The sequence below is a fragment of the Papaver somniferum genome, unplaced genomic scaffold (genome assembly GCF_003573695.1).
Source record: "Papaver somniferum cultivar HN1 unplaced genomic scaffold, ASM357369v1 unplaced-scaffold_148, whole genome shotgun sequence".
NCBI lineage: Eukaryota > Viridiplantae > Streptophyta > Magnoliopsida > Ranunculales > Papaveraceae > Papaver > Papaver somniferum.
Genome location: NW_020624154.1, coordinates 614768 through 635459, shown reverse-complemented (window position 1 = coordinate 635459; position 20692 = coordinate 614768). Strand labels below are relative to the sequence as shown.

The 20692-nt window shown below is 37.8% G+C and overlaps 2 protein-coding genes across 2 annotated transcripts; one reads left to right on the top strand and one right to left on the bottom strand.

The window, feature by feature from the left end:
• The first annotated feature begins 8141 nt into the window (after window positions 1–8141).
• LOC113335466 (autophagy-related protein 13b-like) lies at window positions 8142–12454 on the top strand. Its single transcript, XM_026581507.1, has 3 exons — window positions 8142–9765; window positions 9896–10077; window positions 11737–12454. The coding sequence occupies exons 1-3, from the start codon at window positions 8455–8457 to the stop codon at window positions 12143–12145; spliced, it is 1902 nt and encodes a 633-aa protein (XP_026437292.1). The 5' UTR covers window positions 8142–8454; the 3' UTR covers window positions 12146–12454.
• Window positions 12455–13283: 829 nt separating this feature from the next.
• Window positions 13284–17182, bottom strand: LOC113335473 (50S ribosomal protein L15-like). The gene is made up of 4 exons (XM_026581512.1): window positions 16568–17182; window positions 16136–16219; window positions 15952–16041; window positions 13284–13865 (listed from the first exon to the last, which is right to left on the bottom strand). The coding sequence occupies exons 1-4, from the start codon at window positions 16985–16987 to the stop codon at window positions 13590–13592; spliced, it is 870 nt and encodes a 289-aa protein (XP_026437297.1). The 5' UTR covers window positions 16988–17182; the 3' UTR covers window positions 13284–13589.
• Window positions 17183–20692: the final 3510 nt, after the last annotated feature.

The window sequence follows — 20692 nt, the reverse complement described above, 5'->3', positions numbered from 1 at the left end:
AGTGTCTGCAGATAATGTTTAGTACTGCGCAAGGAAACTCTTTTGGTGTAGGGAGACATCCTGACATGTTTACAACAGTAAACAAAACAATTATCATGACACAATGTATCAGGGTTTGACTGATGAATAGAGTCATATTCTGAGATGAGGCAATCTGGTATATGAGATTCAGACTCATCTTGTACTATATCCAGTTTGGTACAACTTTTTGGGATACAGACGAGAGGAGTATTAGTCTCACTAATAAGTAGATCAGTATCAATCTCAACATGAAGATTATTCACCTTAACTAGGTTTAGTTTATCAAGAGAGTCTTGTTCTTTCTGGAGATATGACTCAACATCAAAAGATAAACTTTCAAGTTTCTCTTCAAGCTCTGAAAACACTTCAAGGAATTTTAAACCTGCTGGAGGTTTGGATAGAACTTCTTCAACATATTTTATTAAATCAGTCATGGAAGAAAAAATCTGAAATCCTTGGATCTGGTGATACGTTTATTGAGATAACACTTTTGTCCATAAAGTCAGATTGCTACAAACACAAACTTATAAGGTCTTTAACGTGTTTGCCTGCTCTGATACCAATTGTAAAAGCGGGGGTCTAACAACCTCACCCAATATTTCGTTTATGCAATCTGTATGGAAAAACTCCAATATAATTCCAAGAGAAAATCAACTAGACAGTCAGACTCAATCAATGGAAATATGTCCAAGAGTTGTATCTCTGTTTCACAATGTAATCAGCGAACAGATAGAAATCCGCGAGCCTGATTATTATGTGAAATAACTTGAACGGTACCCAAGACCAATATTCAAGTGTCAATCAATTTATATCAAAAACCAAAGGTTGGATTATCTAATTGATTGAACTACGCACAACCTGTGATATTTCAATTATATAAACAAATATAATGCGAAAAAGAATAACACAGACACCAGAAGTTTTGTTAACGAGGAAACCACAAATGCAGAAAAATCCTTGTACCTAGTCCAGATTTGAACCACACTGTATTAAGCCGCTACAGACACTAGCCTACTCCAAGTTAACTTCGGACTGGATTGTAGTTGAGCCCTAACCAATCTCACACTGATCAAGGTACAGTCACGTTCTGTCGTATGCGTCAAAAATAAATTACTTTCTTACTACTCAAAATATAGAATATAGCAAGGGCAAGAAAGGATCGTTCCCACAGAGAGGACTTAGGTTGTCAATATGTTTCGGTTTCCTATATATAACAATGGGGGGATTTTTCTGATTTTTATAAAGTAAACTAATATAAAAGCAAATAAAGAAAAGTAAACAAATCAAATTAAGTAGAAGAGATATTGGTCAAGGATTCGTTTTCATTCACAAACATGCTTTTCAACACAATAACTAGAATTGATATTTAATCTCTACTTTTATCAAAGGCCCTAGGATACCTTGATCGCAAGTATATCCCGCAAATCTCCTCTTATCATCACAACACATTAGAAGATGCGAATATGAATTCTATCTAAGAGAACAACCTAACGTGTAAAAGCACTAATCAAGTTTAATTCCCTAGATGCATTAAGTTCTATGAAATCAGTCCAATCAAAGCAATCGAACGTGTAAAAGCACTAATCCGATTTAACAAAGGTTATGATCCACTTGTGACTATTAGGATGTATCACTACAAGCAATATTCACAATTATGCCACTTGCAATCAGAAATTTATCACTTTTGCGTATAATAAACTCTAATCTAGCAATAGAGATTAAAACTAACTCAATCGATTCTAGACTCACCAAACAAGCATTCAAATCATATAACAAAATCAGCGATGAATCATAAACGATAAAGCATGGAGACAAAACTAATTCATTGCATTAAAACCATGGTTGGAATTCCAACTTATTCCTTAACCAAGATAAAATTATCTAAACATGTAAATGGAGTTCATAACAAGAAGAAAAAGGAAATCTATCATGTTTTCTAAACCCTAGAACCAAAATAGAAGTAAAGATAAGATCTTTCTGTTGTTGTGAGGATGCTTTTATATCGACTTGCAAAACCTGATCCTCCACTCTCTAAATTTCACGAATTGTAACCTGGCCCAACACCACCACTTACCTTGAGCCCATAGGAAACCAGGTCCATGTAGACTCTGGCTTGTCAGTTCCAGAGAACTGACAGCTTATTCTAGCCTTCAATCACATCTCCGGGCCACGCAAAACCAACTCCTTCCCAGTAATGGATTTCATACACAAAGCATTCTTGTACTCTTCTTCTCACAGTAGCCACACTACCAACTTCAGTTCAATTGTCACTGCACAATCCAACCTGGCCTCAAGTTACAACCATTACCCATAGCAGTTTCAGTACCAGCACACTCAAATTCCTGTAATTCTATCTCCAGCACAAGCCATTCAGCTCATACCCCACTTGCAACATCGACTTGAACTACATCCACCACCTGCAACTCAGCTCCAACAATCTTAACAGACCCGTAGCAGTTGCAATACCCTGTACCAACAGCTCCAGCTGCATTTGTCACACACCTGCACAGCACTTCTCTACCCAAGACAACATAATCATCTCCTCCAGTTCACTCTAATCATCCAACACCTGAGTCACCTGCAATACCTGCATCTTCAGTTCAATTCCATTCTTTCATCACCTCCCTCCAATTAGCCAAAACCTACTTCCAACTGCACAGTTTCAGCTCCTTGAACTGTACCTGCAACTTCATAATTGCAACTCCATCTCAGTCACAATTTCAGCATCAGTTCCATGCTCAGGTCCATCTCCTCATTCCACCTGATACATTCGTTCCATTTCAGTTCAACCAGCACTGCATTTCTCCTCTACAGCAAATTCATCTTCTTCATTCTGTGAATCAACACAAACCCATCATAACACCAGCTGCAACTGCACAACAACATCAGCACCAGTTCATTCCTTGCACTTGAGTTCAGCTCCAACTGCTCATCTACTTCACTGCAATTCCATGAGCCACAGCAACGCCAACTCCTTCACTGCATCACCATCAGCCTAAGCTCTCTCATTACCACTGATTCATACCAACTCAGACTCCACATACACACCTGCATTTGCTCATCAAGTCAGCATACTCAAGCCACCAAAACTGCACCATTTCCTTGTACCCTAACTGCAACTCTCTCTTGCTTCGTTTCTTTCTTGTTCTCGTCTCAGGTCCCATTCAATTGCCATCACCTGCAGCTCATTCCATTCACAAATTGACGCATAATAGACCCATAGAGCAACGTCACAATTCAACTCCTCCCTTTTCTGTCTCAGGCCTGGCCTCTCCACCTGAACTGCATCCACACTGCTGTATTACCACCATCTCCTAATCATTCTACAGCCACCAGATTCCAATCTCCAGTTCTCCATTACCTCCTCCAGCAGCACTAGAACCTGTAACTTCAGCTCAAGTTTCAGCTGTTTACACCAAGTTGCATCTCCATTCTATTTCAATCTGTAATTGCTTCTTGCTTTCTAAACCATTAGCAGACCCATACAGGAAACAACAATTAGCACCAGGCACAAACCCAATTTGAACTTCTTACTTGAACACAGCAATCCTCATTCCATTCTGCTGCCAATCAATCAAACCCAACCTTCGATTCTTCATAAGCTCTCAAATCCTTCCTTAATCTTCTCAGTTCCGCCAGAATCTTCCCTGTAATCTCGTTGATGTTTAAACCTCGTCTGAGACAAACCCACACAGATTCATCTCTTCTCTGCCACAAAATACCATCAAATCGATCCAAACCCATTAATTCATCACAACCAACGAACCCATTAATCCATTCTTCTGAATCGTCTCTTCCTTCAACTATCACAGATGGAACTGTATTTTCTCGTTTTCCGGTCAGCAGAGCTATTTCTTCTGTTCTCTCTCTCAATTTCTGGTTCAGGTGAAATAATTATCGAGAGGAAGTACGATTTAGGGTAAGTGTCGGAATGAATATTGATATAGGCACCCACTAAAACCATAAGGGACACCAAAGTGATATTTGGCCTGTCGGTTTCAGGGAACTGACTGCCTATTCTGTTTTCTCGCTCAACTGTCAGTTGCGCAATCACCTCTTTTGCTGCATAACCTCAACTTGCTCCAAGTATCGCATGTGAATTTCGCTCCAAATGGCTAATTTCTCCTTCTTTTGCCTCAAATGATTCCATTGCACCTAATTAACTCAAAGGCAAACATAAGATACATAATTTACAAGAAAACTCTCAAAGAAAGCATAAACAAATAAATATCAAGGTGTTTTAGACAGCTATCACCTTACGCCTCTAGAACCACACCGGATTCTGCACACTTGCTCCCTTAGCTAATCTCACCCACAACTAAGAGTTGCTACGACCCAAAGTCGAAGACTTGATAAACCAATCTGTCTCACACAGAAAGGTCAATTGAATAGATAAATTTGTCTCTCACATATATACCTATGAGTTTTGTTCCGTCTTTTGATAAATCAAGGTGAACATGAACCAATTGATATACCGAACTTATATTCCCGAAGAACATCCTAGAAATATCAATCACCTCACAATAATCTTAATTGTATGGTAGCGAAACAAGATATTGTGGAATCACAAACGATGAGACGAAGATTAAATCTCGAGCAAATCTTAAGAAGATAGTACTCAACACGATAAAAAACAACAAGATCAGAACGCGCAACTACAGAGAAAATAGTTGGGTCTGGCTTCACAATCCCAATGCAGTCTTCAAGTCGTTAACCTACTGGGTTTTGGAAAACCTAAGGTTAAAAGAGATTCGACTCTAATCGCAACTAGTATCACACAGGAGGTGTTGGGATTAGGTTTCCAAGTTGCTAGAGTTTTCCCTTAAATAGTCTTCAAATCAGGGTTTGCAATCAATGTTACCTTGGTAACAAAGCATTCAATATTCACCGTTAGATGAAAACCTGATTAAACATAAGCTAATATCTTTCAACCGTTAGATCGAACTTAGCTTGTTACACACAAATGAAAAGTGACTTCATTTATATATGAGTAACCGTACCTAAACGTGCGCACCTTGTTGGCTCAACAATAGTTAACCGATGTTAGCCATATAAACACTTTCATATCAACCTTATTCATCTTAACCATAACTAGTTCAAATGAATCAAATGAAACTAGTTCTAGAGTTATTCAATTGTTTATATTCTCATAGAAGTATACAAGACGCAATTGAATATTTTAGAACATTATAGCCTTGATTTGCAAAAGATTGCATTCCTTATTATATAAATGTATTAGTTCATGAGCAAATCGATTTTAGAAAATAACCTACTCAAGTATGGAAACGGGTACACATACCTAAGTGGTCGGACTAAGTTTGGATTCGCCAGTATGCGAACGGGTACGCATACCTTCCAAACTCAGTTGACTTTCCGGCACTTGAAACTCACGTCAGTACGCATACCGGTATGCATACTAAGTTCCCAGACTTTCATTAACCAACCAGTACGCATACTATGGTTCCCGGACTTGGAATAACTTGCAACAGTTAGCATACAAGTACGCATACTGTGCCATATCCAATTATGGTTATTTGTTCTAAACTCTCATTTCAATCATTGAAACATTCTTGGAAGATGACAATAGCTGTCTCACGCAAATCATTAGCTTCAAAGCAGTTTTCAAGTGATCGAATGATCAATACGAAACATTCCGAGTCTACATCAAATGATTGTCTCACACAAATCATGTAAGATGTTACATGGCGAATTTTACATGATCATCTTTTGACTTTCCTCAAGAATATAAGATGAACTTGGTTAAAGCGAAAGCTTACCAACACATATTTCGAGGAATATATAAGCGAGTTAAACTCATCTCGAAATATCAAATGTGTATAATCGAAGTCTATATATCTATACGACTTTTGTCTCAATTAGGAGATAGAGTAGATAGACTTTTGAGTGATAGATGAGTTCAAGTCTCCACATACCTTTTGTTGATGAAGTTCCACAAGCTCCCCTTAGTAGTTCTTCGTCTTCAATCGATGAACACCGTGAAGTCTAATGTTCAACTACACTTTCTATCCTAATCCGAGACTTAGCTATAAGTAGACTAGAAATCAAGACTTATAGTTTTGACAACTATACTTGACAAACAAGCTTGAGATAGCAATGCTTGCGAGTTCGACCGAGCAATGCTCTAACAGACATGCATGGTGTTATGTATGCTTTCTCGAACACAACAATAACATACAAACTAAGTATTTCATTATCCTTCCTCAAAGACCATTTTACAATACCAAATCCTTGTTGCATATCAAACATTCAAATAACATTTGTAAAATTCGTATACTTTATCAAATTTCATTCTTATCTTCATTTCAAATGTTTCATATTGTTCTTTCTTGTTAGTGATATTCAAACTCTCAAACATCCTGACATTCACCAACATCACACAGTTCTACATTTATATATGCACATTAATATTCGTTACAAAATGTTCAATAATTCTGTAAACCACAACTTCACAATCATTCACCATTAACAAATTTTAACGAAATAAATGAATGATGCTTTTTTATAATAAATTTTAGTTTGCGAAGTGCAAATTCTAATGAAATCCTAATATAATATATATATATGTACTAAAAACTATATTTTTGCGTTTTTTTCTTCTGTTTTTCAGTTACGTAGCACATTAAAATCCGGTTCTAATTACAGGTTTCTACAGATGATACTTAGGTCTAAGTTGGAAAGAAGAAAAAATATGGTTCAAATTAAAAGCTGGCAGACATTTCAACCAAAATAGTTCGGTTTCCTATGCTAGAAAGCCAACTGTAATAATCTAAAATTGTCAAAATAAGATACACACTGAGAAACCACTATGTAGCTTAGTGCATCCCTACTTCCTCCCCTCCCTTTTGGAGAAGGTTGAGAGTGGCCGCGGCTTCAACCCTCTCACTCTTCTCATAGATTTTAGTTGTTTAGAAATATCCTTATGACAATTATTTGGAGCCTATCACTAGAAGACAAAATAAGGTCATTTTGAAGTTTAAAAACCCTCTTAATCAACTATTTTTGTTAATGAAAAATATATCCCTGATTAATTAGTGTTAATTCGATCGATTAATTGATATTTAAGCTTGTTAACCTAGAAATGAACTAATGTTAATTGATCACCAAACTATGAAAGAATTTTGATTTTTCTTCTTTTGTACAAACATCAACCAAGAATCGGTGGATGTTCGTGCCCTCGTAGGCCGATTTTGGGTTGATGTTCCTTATTCATGAAGAACACTAAGAATCAGTAGGCATTTATTTATATATTGGACGATTGCAACAATCGACGATATGAATATTTGTGTAAACCAATTATGATATTTATTTATATAAAGGCTGATCGTAACAATCGCCGGATGTGGATGTTTTGATAAACCGATTGCAATAAGTGTGTATAGAGGTTTATATTGGTTCATTGTAGCCTATAAGACATGCAGAAAAATTGGGCATCTCCTTTAACCAGAATCGGTCTATATGAATATCCACATCGACCGATTCTGGGGTCATGATTTTTAAACACGAAGAACATCAAAAATAATCAGCCGACGTGTATGTCCATATCAAACGATTGTGCAAAACCGGCTAATGTGGACATACACGCCGACCAATTCTAGATAAATCTAGAATTATTTTTCTTTTGAAATATTTCAATTTTGGATGTATGAATCAATCAGAAACCTAATTAATAAAAATGGGTTAAAACAACAGTAGGCTAGTCCAGCCGACTGAATCTTGGCACCAGAGTTAGGTTTGTATAAAAGAGAAAAAAAAATCAAAAATACTATTCACCTTCCTACAATCTAAGAGCATCTCCAATGCTAACGGTGAAGGTCATCTTATGTGAAGATTTTATTTATATTTTTTTATAGGGAGGTGGATAATAGGGAGTTGAATAGTACTTCCAGATAAACCACCAGCACCTATGCCCCGGATAAACCACATAGCAAGAATGAATGAATATCCAAAGGCTCGTGCAAATGTTACGGTTTAATGTCACTACAACAGAACAGTCTATTTGTAGTCATCCACACCAATGTGGTAGGCAGACTATAAATGTACATGAAGCGGATAATCCAAAGGTCCGGAAAACATCAGTGGCCCTATCAAATGGCCATCCTCTGTTCACGAGTCACGACTATATCTTCTCCTTCTCTTCTACTGCTCTTTAAAATCCTTCCCCTCTGTCTTCTTCTTCTTTCACTCCACGACTCCCTCACTGACGACCCCTTTTGAAACAGTCAGTCTCTCTTAAACTCCAAGAAAATATCTCATACGCAATCCATAATCTAAACAAGAACAGTCCAAAAAATCCCAATTTATTAGGGTTCCAAATCAACAAAACGGTTTGTTCTTTACTCTTCCATTTTCACTTCGTTTGATTATTAGGGTTTATAAATTCTACTTTGATTCTAGGGTTTTTAGGGTTTTATTATGGGGACATCATCTGAACCAGCAAAGATTGAACAGATTATAACTGAATTCTTTGCAAAGAGTTTACATATAATATTAGAATCAAGAACACAACCATGTAGTTCATCCCGTAACAACTATAGTGGTGAACAAATATTATTATCATCTCCATCTTCATCATCATCGTCTTCATCCAGTGTTAGACCAAGAGATAAATGGTTTAATTTAGCATTAAGAGAATGTCCTGCTTCATTAGAAAATCTTGAATTGTGGCATCAAAGTAATTTAGAACCTATGGTTGTTGATGTGCTACTTTTTCAGAGGGGGGCTGTTAATTTTCATGATGATGGTGCTGAAATGATGAAAAAAGATAAGGTGATTGAGAGATGGGTTGTCAAGTATGAGACTAGGAAGAGTGGGAGGGATTTTGGGCATGGGGGGAATAAGAGGAATCCTCCCAGTGCTACTTCGCATTCTTTGTATAAGAAATCCATTATTTTGTTGAGATCTTTGTATCTTACTGTTAGGTTATTGCCTGCGCATAAATTGTTTCATGAATTGAATTCATCGGGGCAGATACTTACCTATGGGTTAGCTCATAGGGTGTCTACGTTGGTTGAGCCATTTACTCGTAGAGAGGAGGTGGAAATGAAGGAATTTGTGTTCACTCCAGTGGATACTACTTGTGGTATGCTTTGTTTGTCTGTGTTGTATTCCCCAGCGTTGTCTGATGTGAATTCAGAGCCTTCAACTCCTGTATCGCCGCAGTTTATACCAGATTATGTGGGAAGTCCAACAACTGATCGGCTTAAGAGTTTTCCGTCTCTTCCTTTAGCTAGATTCAGGTCTCATGAGATACCTTCTTCGGTACCCTTTGAAAGGCGACATAGCTGGAGTTATGATAGTTATGGATCATCTGCACCTCCGGTATCTGGCTTTCCTTCACCTGCATATTCTGACTCTAGAGGTTTTTCTTATAATCCCAGTTCTCATCGCCTTCCACCTTTGAGCATACCAAGTCATCAATCTGAAACTCCAGGCTCCAGCAATGCATCTTTGGCAACTAGGAATACAAATTTTGATGATTTTTGGCCCTCACCAATGCCCTCTCCAACTCCGTCTCCGTCACCACCCGCCCATTTGAAATCAAAAGCTCTATTATGTTCTGGAAGTGCTCCAGTAAGCATTCCCACAACTGGGAACCCTGCATTGCGAAACATTCATGTAGCGACTCCGTCTCCTCCAAGGGAAAAGATGGGTCCCTCTCAGTCCAGCAATGGTAGGAACTTGACTAGAGCTGGAGATGTTAATTCTGCCTTAAAATATGAGAAGGTATTGCTCAGTGAAATTGCTTTCTTTTCATGGCCATTAAAGTTGCATTTTACACTCTCTATTCGCTCCCACCACCATGTGTATGCTCACCCCTCATGTGTTGTTGTGTGTGTTACTGTCTATGCTGTAGATGAACTCCTTTGGAAAAGATGAGGTTGGAAATATATATGGAGCAAAAGCATCATCCGGCATTTCACCAAGAATTTCTTTCTCCAGGAGCTCCAGTAGGTTTTCCTCCCAGGATATGTTTGATTATTCGGATTTTGCATGCCCATTTGCTGTTGGGGATGATATAACTGATCCACGCCCAGGGTATGTTTGATTTTTCTGTTTCCTATTTAAATATGCTTCTCCTTTCTTTGGCTTGCTTTCTTTTTGGTCGTTATTGTTTTATATAGCTTATGTGTACTGTAGCGATAAGTGTACTGAATGAAAGAACAAACATTCTGATCCAAATATGCCTACTGGTACAGAAGAGCCATATAATCAATCAACATAGGAGTTTTAGAGTAAATCAATGCTGATTAACTGACTATTGGCCAAACAATTGCTAGTGTAGAAGTCTTGTAGCAACGCCAAGGAGAATTAGCTTAGTATCACATATGTTATATGTTTTAGTATCATTGTATGTTGTATGGTATGTGCCGTCCTCGTATATTGGCCTGGCTTATGTATATTGATTTCTTTTCCGGAAAAACAAACTGTATTTGCAATTTTCAAAATAAAATAAATTGTGGTTAAACTTTGTGGTAGAAGGTGTAGTGTAGCGCTCAGTCCACTCACCATATGTAGTCTATGGTTTAGGGCATCTCTAATATTTTTTATTTTCATTGGTTGTTCCTTACAATCAGCACTCATCTACAGTAAAACATACTCCGAGATCAAATATGAGCAGTCAATACAGTACATCTATTTATAATGAAATCATATGATGCATATATCTCAGTGAAACGTCAAAGTAACTACAGATATGTCCAGTCTTATCAATTTTGTGTAGTTATACCCCCTTCAGGAAATAATTCAACATTTCTGGTTAGTTTCTAGATGATGTCATATGCTTAATGCTTTGTTTTGTTTCAGAAAACTTCCTACACTTGCTCTAGTTAATTGTTATGTTTTGTTGAAGTGTTAATGACGTAACCCAGTTTGCCATACAATTGATTGCATGTTTTCTTGGTAACTTTTTATGGACATAAAACATACTAAATAATCTGCACAATTGAATTGAGTTTTCTCCATCTTCTCTCTTCTGTTTCCCATCTACTTCTTTTATGGAGATTAGATTTGAGAATGGTTAGTGTGCAGGACCACGGAGTTCTTACATGATCATGTGATTCGTACAACTGCGTTGTAGACATATTTTATTGATTAGCATAAAGGGCTTGCGCAGATGCATGTTTACCAAATTTAATTAATACATACACGGACAGTTTTGATTCCCAGAAGTATATTTTGGTAGTTGTTTTCTGTAAAGTAAATGTAAAATACATACTAACTAATCTACATAAGTAATTCATAGATATTGAAATTGAGTTCTCCATCTTCTCTCTTTTGTTGCCCATGTACCTTTATAACAAGACTTAAGTTTCAGTCTGTAGAAATTAGCTTCAAGACAGGTTCTGTGTAGGCCACGAAGTTAACTACGTGATCATGTGATTTGTTTGTCGAACCAGTGTGTTGCTTAAAAATGTTTTCTTCGACCAGCATGCAGGGATATGATGGATACATAAACGAACTGTTTTGGTTCAGAAGTAAATTTGGATTCTGAAACCATATGTTTGCAGCTTCAAATTGTTTGCTATGTGGTATTTGGTTTTGTTTCTTCCTCCTATTTTCCACCAATCTTATTAAGTGGTCAAATTCTGATTTACGTTCTTTGCCTCCAGGTTGAACTTATAAAGCTTTTGCTTATTATTAAGAAAATGAATAAACTTTACTGACTCACTGCTATGGTTGCTGCGTCCACTCCAGACCAGATCTTTTCGATGGAAAAGCGCATCATACTGAGCCCAGAGGACAAGTCAGGAAATCCCAGGATGCTGCTGTTGGTGCCCTTGTGGAGATGTTAAGTACAGCACCACCACTTCGCCAAGATATCTCAAAATCGATCAAGTTGTCACAAGTCTCGAAACCTGAGATCTGGGGAAGAAGCACTGAAGAACCTGCTGTAACTTTGGAATCTGAGACAGGAGGATTATCAAATTCTTCTTGCAATGTCAACATCACATCATCTGGACTTCAGATATCGAAGACAACTGCTGATGCATTGGAAGAATTCCAGAGTTACGGACAGATAAAAGAATCATTGCTGCTCAGGAACGGTAATGATGGGACCTCGACTAGTGCCGGCCATGCATCAGAAACTGCAGATAAAAGCTGAATGCCATTTTAGTTCTAATGCCTACTGGTTCTTTGTGAAGAGTTGTACAGTATTTCTTCCTATAATGTTCATGTCTATGGGTCTGAGTGCCGTACCCATGAACTTTTCAACTGTTCAAAAATCAAAAGAAAAAAAAAAGTACATAAAAGAAAAAGAAAAATCATCTCGAGTTTCCTTTCGTAGCTATTAGCAATTGTATATGCATCTTGCATGACAGAGTTAAGTACTTTTCTCGACAATTCCCTGTGTATAAAGAACATAACCATCTTTCAACTGTTTATAATAATATAGAAGTTCGTATAAGGGTTTATGAGTGTAGATTGTGCAGCCATGACTTTCTTAGCCTTATTTGAGAACTTTTCGGTTAGCATCTTGTTAGCTTTTGAGTTTCTTGAAGGTCTTCTTTCAAGAAGAAACACAACTAAAGGGGGTATATAACCATTTTATGTCATCTACTTATGTCATCTACTTCAATTTTGTTAAGGTTATCTGTTTATTGTAAATGATGGCCTGTTGTACTGATGCACCATGAGAGAGAAACAAGATCAGGATCGCTGGGGAATATTAAAAGTCTTATAAATGACCTTCAAATATTACTACTTTTTTGCTTCAGAGAAGCCACTTCTCGCCTAGAAGTGCATTTGATAAGCCTTTTCCTCTTATTTGTTTCTTGTTTCTTATTCTCTTCTCTGCAGGATTTTTGTCATTTGATATCGTTACATTCTACTTGCATGCTTAATTTATACATCACTCTCTACCTCCTGAGAAAAGTAATTCACATAAGAAATAAGAGCACAGAGATAGCCAAATATGACATTGACTGTCCTACTATCCTCACCAAGAAGGAAAATAATTTAAACTTAACTCAGCTTTTAATATAGTCATAGCAGTAGCTCAATATAGTAATAGACAAAATTGAACCAACTTAACACAAGAAATAAGAGCACGGAGAGAGCCAACATTTTAGTTTATTAATCTGTTGATATTCGTAACACAAGAAATAAGAGCACAGAGATAGCCAAATATGACATTGACTGTCCTACTATCCTCACCAAGAAGGAAAATAATTTAAACTTAACAGCTTTTAATATAGTCATAGCAGTAGCTCAATATAGTAACAGACAAAATTGAACCAACTTAACACAAGAAATAAGAGCCCGGAGAGAGCCAACATTTTAGTTTATTAATCTGTTGATATTCGTAACACAAGAAATAAGAGCACAGAGATAGCCAAATATGACATTGACTGTCCTACTATCCTCACCAAGAAGGAAAATAATTTAAACTCAACTCAGCTTTTAATATAGTCATAGCAGTAGCTCAATATAGTAACAGACAAAATTGAACCAACTTATGTGCCACAGAACTTGATATAAACAAAATCTCTTACAACCTAAAACAGCGACGCAAGAAAAGCTTGAGCCAACACCAAAGCAAGTTGTAATTAGGCAGCAGAAGGAGTACTAGCAGCAGCTGCTGCTGCTATTTCCTCTTTCGTAAACAGGATTGGTTTGGTCGGAGCAGGTAAGCGACCAACGCTATCAACTTTGTCCTTCTGCTTCGGTGGAGGTCTGGCTGCTTTAGGTAGTAATCTGCCCTTCTTTTCGAACCACTCGGGCTTCAACAAGGCTCGGAAACCCAATTTGTTGTAGTAAACTTTCCTGACAGACCCGCCAGCAGCTTCGACTGCTTCCTTTGCCCTAACTGTCACCCTCGACACCTGCATCAACATTCAAAAGTGCAAGTTAGTGACATGGTTTATCATGTTTCTCTTGCCCGAAAAAGAGTATTAGTGGTTCAGTAAAACCCGGGGAAGGGGGTCCTCCGTGGAAAGATAGAAACCGAATGATTGGAGCCTCTGGATGATTACGAGAAAAAGGTGTATAATCATGCCATGGCTTGTATGCCTTAAATCCATTCATCACATACCAGCGGCTGCCATTTGGCAGCCTATTGTTCCTCAAGTCAAAAGTGTGTTTCTCCATTTACATCAATTCTTAAGCCGAACAATCTAATGAATGGTGAGCTATTCTGGTGTTTTTGTGTAGGTAAAGCTGAATGAAGAATATCCCTTCAACATCTGCATATGGTTAGCAAGTGAGGTATGAAAAAGAATTCACTGGGTATTTGAAGGCGATGAAAGTTATCAACTTTGAGCGGAGATGATGAAGAAAAAGTCACCTTGAAGTGGAGAAAGGCAGAAAAAAAAAAATCCTCATGGAAGCTAGTTGCATCTTGTTATAAGGTACTTCTCGTCAATAGAGAATTTCCCAGCAACGAAAAAATATAGGAAATATAAAAATCTGAGATAATCAAGTCATTAGTGTGAAGTGTGAGTGTATAATCGAAAAGACTGTATGCTTTCGATTATACACTGTATGCTTTCAATTCTTGTAAAAAGATCTTTCACCATACCATAAAGAGAAGGGGGTGACATATATCAATGGGCATCAATTATTGGATTTCGAGATAAGAAAAATAATTGTACATTTAAATTAACATCTCGTTTAGGAAAAAAAAATCTGGTCTTAAGTTACCATGCTCAGATTGTAAAGATGGTAAAATATACGATGAACTCGACTAATCAGCCATCTCATGAACTTGCAGAAACTCAATTCATACATTAGACTATCATATACCAACAAGGAACAAAGGGGCGTGTGAGAAGAACAACGTGATAGGTAAACATGTAATAGGTGGTTTGGGTAGTTTCTATTGGCAGTTATTAGGCTTGGCTATATAACATTGTGTAACAATTTCAAGCTGTCTATTAAATGATGATGTTTGTAGATCAATGGCTTCTTATATGATTTCCTTCGCTGAGTCTATGATCCATTCTAGTTTCTTATCTGACCTTCTTCCTTTCCTTACTATTTAATGCGTCTAATTTCTCCATGATGCTATTTTGATAAGTTTGCACTCATCAGTTGGTATCAGAGCCATTCGATCTGATCGGACAGTTTATACTAATTAGTGTTATCAATTAGTATATGGCTCCATTCCGTAAACGTGGCTGCATGTACTTTAAGACAAAACTGAAGTCTCAGGGACAAAACTCAGAAAATCATGTTCTTTTCCTGCGGTGACTTCTACCTAACTTTTGAAAAAGAGTTCAAGAATGTACCCTCACCAATGAATGATCATATTTTACATGTTATGATGAGATTTTAGTTATACATGTTGGAGAAATGTATTTTTACTAGAAAACAAACATAGTGGATACACAGGCAAAATACCTGGGTGATTACTTTGCTTCCTAAATTCGTTTCGGTACCACAGAGAAGGCAAGGAATGGTTTATGGTGGATTGATGGGTAAGGAGTTAAATGATATGCTTGATCAGTTAGCATCAATTATGAAAAGACTGTACTTGCTGATGTCATACTGAAAACAATTGCACAAGATATGAAGTGAGTCCCCGTGATCATTCTAAAAGACCTAAACACTTTGAGTCAGTGAAATGAGCATTTTCCTAGAATTTCTTTTGGTTGTATCATATCATTCAAATAACTTGGCCAAATTCTTGTTTGCTGTCACTAAAAGTTGTCTGTATGTACGCGCAACCTTGAGGACCGGGTTGTTTTCAAGGGGAATGAATGATTTCTTATCTGATCTGATTTCTACTCTGATTCTATGATTTCTTCTAGTTTCTTATCCGGTCTTCTTTCTTTCGTTATTGTTTATTTCGTCTAATTTCTCTAATGATGCTCTTTGATAAGTTTGAACTTATCACAACATCACTGTGACATAAAAGAAAAGTAAGAACCATAAAAATGACAAATTTTAGATCACTCTGAGTACCCCTACCTCAAGATGAATAGGCCACTTAATTTGTTCTGCGCCACGACCCATCAACCTTACTCCATCTCTTATCTGCTTCCCTATAGCCGCAGAATCCTATCGTAACATACAATATTTGCATCAGCTTGACAGTTGACATTTGAACAATACAGCGATCCAAATAAAATAATTTTAAGTGTTGTACTAGTACCTTCAGAGTTTTCATGGTTATCAATTCTGAAGAATCAATTTTTCCTGCATTTATAAGCTTTGCTATTTTCCCCAACCCTACTGGCTGTCACAGAGGAAAATACAAACACAACCAGAGAAGTAATTAACCTTAGTTATCCATTGCTGAAACACATATAAAGCCAACAATAACCCAAATACAGGTAATCATTGAAGCATTTGTCAAGTCTTGCATATGCACTATCAAATGAATACGAAAAAGATGAAGACCCTCAAATTGGTGCCTCAAAGATCAAATGCAACTAAGAAGCAGGAACATTTCATTAAACATGGGTTTCACCGATACACCATAAGGCTTTTGCAAAATTGTACATTTTCAGATGGTAATTCGGCGTATATATTACTACATTGAGACTCAAATTCCTGTAACAAATGTGATTGCAAGTAGATATACCTGAAATTCAAGACTGAAAGGATTCTTAAAGCCTCGTTTAGGCAGTCTCCGACGAAGAGGAGTTTGACCACCTTCAAAACCAGCTTTATGACTACCTCTAGCTCTTTGTCCTTTATGACCTCTCCCGCCAGTCTTACCTTTACCAGAACCAATACCACGACCTTTTCTTGTTCTTTTCTTATTTGATCCTTTATTATCCGCCAAATCATTCAATGCTAAGTAACTACAGTACGCCCTAATTCCATGAGACAAGGATACATTATTATTAGGGTTGATTTTTGAGTAAAGTGATTGTTGATTTTGAAATGAGAATGTTGATGATGAGATTGTTTTTGTTGAAATGAAGCTAGGGTTTTTGTAAATCTGAGAAGATTGGTGGATTGACGTAGCCAATAAAGATGTTAATCTTCTCCTGAACATCTTTTTATTTTATTTTATTTTATTTTTCTTCCTTCAGTAATTTGATGTGTTTTTGCGCATTTGGGAATCTAGGGTTTTGTTTTGGTACGGGAGGAAGTGGGGAGAGGAAGAGACTGAGGGTTTAAGACTGAATTTCACGCAGATCGCAAGTGACTTCAACAAAAGAGTCGGTCACTACATTTCCGGTTGGAATACAAATGGGGCGCAAACAATTTTTCCTGTCATATTTTTTCCTGGCTTGATTGGGGTATACCCAGATTAATTGGAGTATACCCAATTTTAAAGGGACTTTTTTTAAGGATGTTAGGGGACTCCTAATGGGTAAGTTACAAAACTACCCTTACCCTTTAAAAACCTATTACCCTAAATCAGTTTTAATCTTTTCATTTCATCTTCTTCTTCTCTTCTTCTTCTCTTCTTCTTCTCCTCTGAAACCATACCGGCTCCATCACCCCCACCACCATCAAAACTCGTCGATTAATTCATTGAAATCGTCGATTCGAAAACTCCGATTAATCTTCATCAATGGATCCACCACGGCGGAAGGGAACTCGTATGAAAGAAGCTAATCGAAAACCCAATGAGTATAACCCTGGAATTGCAAGTTTGGTTCAAAAGAAAGTGAAGAAAAAAACCGTCGAAGAAGGAGAATTCGCAGCCGCTGAACCACGAGAAATGGTGCGCTTAAGAAAGTAAGAGCTTACTTAAACTCAATCTAGTACTTCGATTTCATGTTTGCATGTTAAATTAGGTCAGAAAAATCGAAATTGTGAATTGGCAGTTGCGACGCCGCAAGGTATTATGTTATCGAGCTTGCCGGATTTTCATAGTTAGGGTTTGGCCAGCAGGCTCTTAGGTTGAAGAGCTTGCCTGCTGTTGAATACCTGTAACCGGTACTTGCAGGGCCGGCAAGTTATTCAACCTTAGACCCTGTCGGCGGCAGTTTTTTTTTTTTTAGCCGGGTTGGTTATAATTTTTTACCTTGCCGGTTGTATTTCAAGTTTTTTGTGTCTCCTGATGCCTTGAATTTTTAAAATCGAGATGGTATCTGGATAAAACCATGCCGGCTGTTAGTTGGCCGACAATGTATGGGTAATGGACCTTGCCGACTGGTTTGGTGAAAAATCCTTATTTCTTTTGTGTTCATTTTTGTCATAAGCCGACAGGTTATGTGAATAATACCATGTCGGTTGCACTTTAGCCGGCATGTAATTTGGATATCGACCCTTCCGGCCGTTGTTCCGCCGGATAGGGTATATATATGTCGACCCTGCCGACCTGTAATTTTTTTTCTTCTTAATTGTTCTTGTTCAGGTTGGAAAAGACAAAGAAGAAAGCTATGAAAGCTCTTAGTCCTCCTTCAATACCTCTCCGTGTTTGGTGATAAACTCTTGACTTCAACAGATCGAGGGGCATACGTTGTTCCAGGAACGCTCAAGATCCGTGTAATGAATGATTCTCAACCACCATCGGAACCCAGTGATTCAGACTAGACTCCAGATAAAGACCAATCAATTCCATCTGGTAGAAGAGGTGATGATGATGATGTTGATGAAAGCACTCCGGCTGCTGGAGGAGGTAACAATGATGATGATGATGGTGATCAAGAAATGCCTAATGTTGGAGGAGGTGATGATGATGATGATGATGATGATGGAGACAAAGATAAGGATATCGAAGATGAAATTGTTGAATAGGCATTGGAAGAAGAAGAAGAAGAAGAAGATGGATATGGAGAACAAACTCTAGCTATTGTTCAATAAACCGAAGCTTCAACTTCAACTAAAACCGGAAAGAAGAAGAGGGTGATCACTAAACCAGCTAATTCCCACATGCCTCCCCCTCCACATGTTCTTTTTGGATACAAAGACTCATGGGCATGTACGATCCATAATACTACCGTAAGTAATCTCAATCCGTCTTTGTTCTTTATTCAAGTGTGTAACTATCTTAAATTTGCGTCAAGTGTTTGTATTTCTTTTCATTTTGTTTTTTTGGTATTTAGGATCACAAGCACGCGGTCCGTCTCATGAGGCGCCAAGCTTCATGTTCACTGACTAAGACTTGGGATCTTGATCTAGAATGTGAGGAGGTGCAAGTGATTTTCAAGAACTCGGGGTTGTGGCCTGCGGTGGAGAGTTCGAATATTAAGCATGATAGAGTTACCGTATCTGCATTCTGTGAGAGGTTCTACGGAGAGACTGATACAATGTTATTCCCATTCGGTGAGATGGCGATAACTCCCGATGATGCTCATCAAATTCTAGGCCTCGAGGTTGATGGAAAAGCAGTCAGTGAGGGATTCAATAATAAGTTTTCTTTCAAGGATATTTTAATGGAGCAAGAAATTGTTCGGTTGGAATCAGATTGAGACGGAGTCTATGCTTGAGAAGAAGGATGGTCGTCCAAGCAAGAAGTTTAATCTGAAGAAGTTGAGGGACAAATTATGGGGAGACAAAGAAAATCTTTGATAAGGAAGGAAGGGTGAACCCGGTGCGAATCAATGCTACCGCGTTAGCTTATTTGTTATACGTCCTGAGCAAATGTATCTTCCCCGACAGTTCTGGAAGCTTGGTTGACGCCAGTTACTTGCAACTATTGGATCCCTTAGATAAGATGTGTGAGTATTCTTGGGGTACTACGGTGGTCGCCTTCTTGAACAATGAGTTGACAAAGGGTTCTAGGGCACTCACTACGCAAGTTAACGGAAACACATGTCTCTTCCAGGTAATTTTATTGTCTAAATCATTTATATTTGCAAAATTATCGTAAGATAAGATTCTTACTAAACTTTTTTTTTGCATAGGTTTGGATATATGAGCAATTCGCTTCTTTGTTCAAAACCAACTCCTACGTCAAAGTGGATGCGAATGTTGCGGTTGATAGCCAAGAGCGCAAAGGTATAGTTTTAAGGGTACTCAGGATAAGGACATGCCGCAAAATATTATCAAACTCTGAATCGCCATCGACAAATTGACTGCGGAGGAGGTGATATTTGATCCGTATCGATATGCTAGAAAATAAGGTTTCATCCAAAGGAGAGATGAAGTTGCATTATACTACGGACCCTTGTTGTGCTCACCGGGATATTCAATGTACGATCCACATCGGGTAATGCGACAATTGGGTTACGTCCAAGAAGAACCTCATTTGGATGAAGAAAAGACGTTCTTTACTTTGTTAAAGGATGACTGCTCCACATCCCAAAAAAACTATTAACGTCGCTTACGCTCCACCGCCAGCTCTAGAACATTGGGACGATAGACGTGGTCGTAACATCGATGTGAGTCTTTTGGACGAGGTGACCACCGGTAATGAAGCTAGTGAGAGATACATGGTGTGGTACTTGGGTTGGGCTCGTCCTACTATGATTAGGGAAATGACTGCTGAAGAATTGGCTCGTAAGAGGAAGATGGCATCGAAAGACCCAACAACAAGTCTTAAGTTCTTTGTAAGTATTTTAGAGTTTCTCTTACTATTTTAAGATTACATTATCGAATCACTCTATTAATACTTTGTTGTTTAATTGAAAATAGAAGGAGCAGTTGAAGACCTTTGTGAAGGTGTTGTGTTGCGTGAAAGACCGAGGAGAGCCTTTGTCGATTGAAGAGCAAAGCAAGCACATTGACTATGCTTGCAATATTGACAATGAGGATGCCCATGAATTGTTCAAGCAAGCTGATGCTGAAGTAAAGAGGGAAGAAA

Excerpts from the sequence above, each read along its gene's own strand:
- LOC113335466 (XM_026581507.1), top strand. The coding sequence starts at position 8,455 with ATGGGGACATCATCTGAACCAGCAAAGATTGAACAGATTATAACTGAA. Across the intron at positions 9,766-9,895 it reads CTGCCTTAAAATATGAGAAG|ATGAACTCCTTTGGAAAAGA; the intron begins GTATTGCTCAGT and ends TCTATGCTGTAG. Across the intron at positions 10,078-11,736 it reads ATAACTGATCCACGCCCAGG|ACCAGATCTTTTCGATGGAA; the intron begins GTATGTTTGATT and ends CGTCCACTCCAG.
- LOC113335473 (XM_026581512.1), bottom strand. The coding sequence starts at position 16,987 with ATGTTCAGGAGAAGATTAACATCTTTATTGGCTACGTCAATCCACCAA. Across the intron at positions 16,220-16,567 it reads CTTTCAGTCTTGAATTTCAG|CCAGTAGGGTTGGGGAAAAT; the intron begins GTATATCTACTT and ends CCTCTGTGACAG. Across the intron at positions 13,866-15,951 it reads AGTGGCCTATTCATCTTGAG|GTGTCGAGGGTGACAGTTAG; the intron begins GTAGGGGTACTC and ends ATGTTGATGCAG.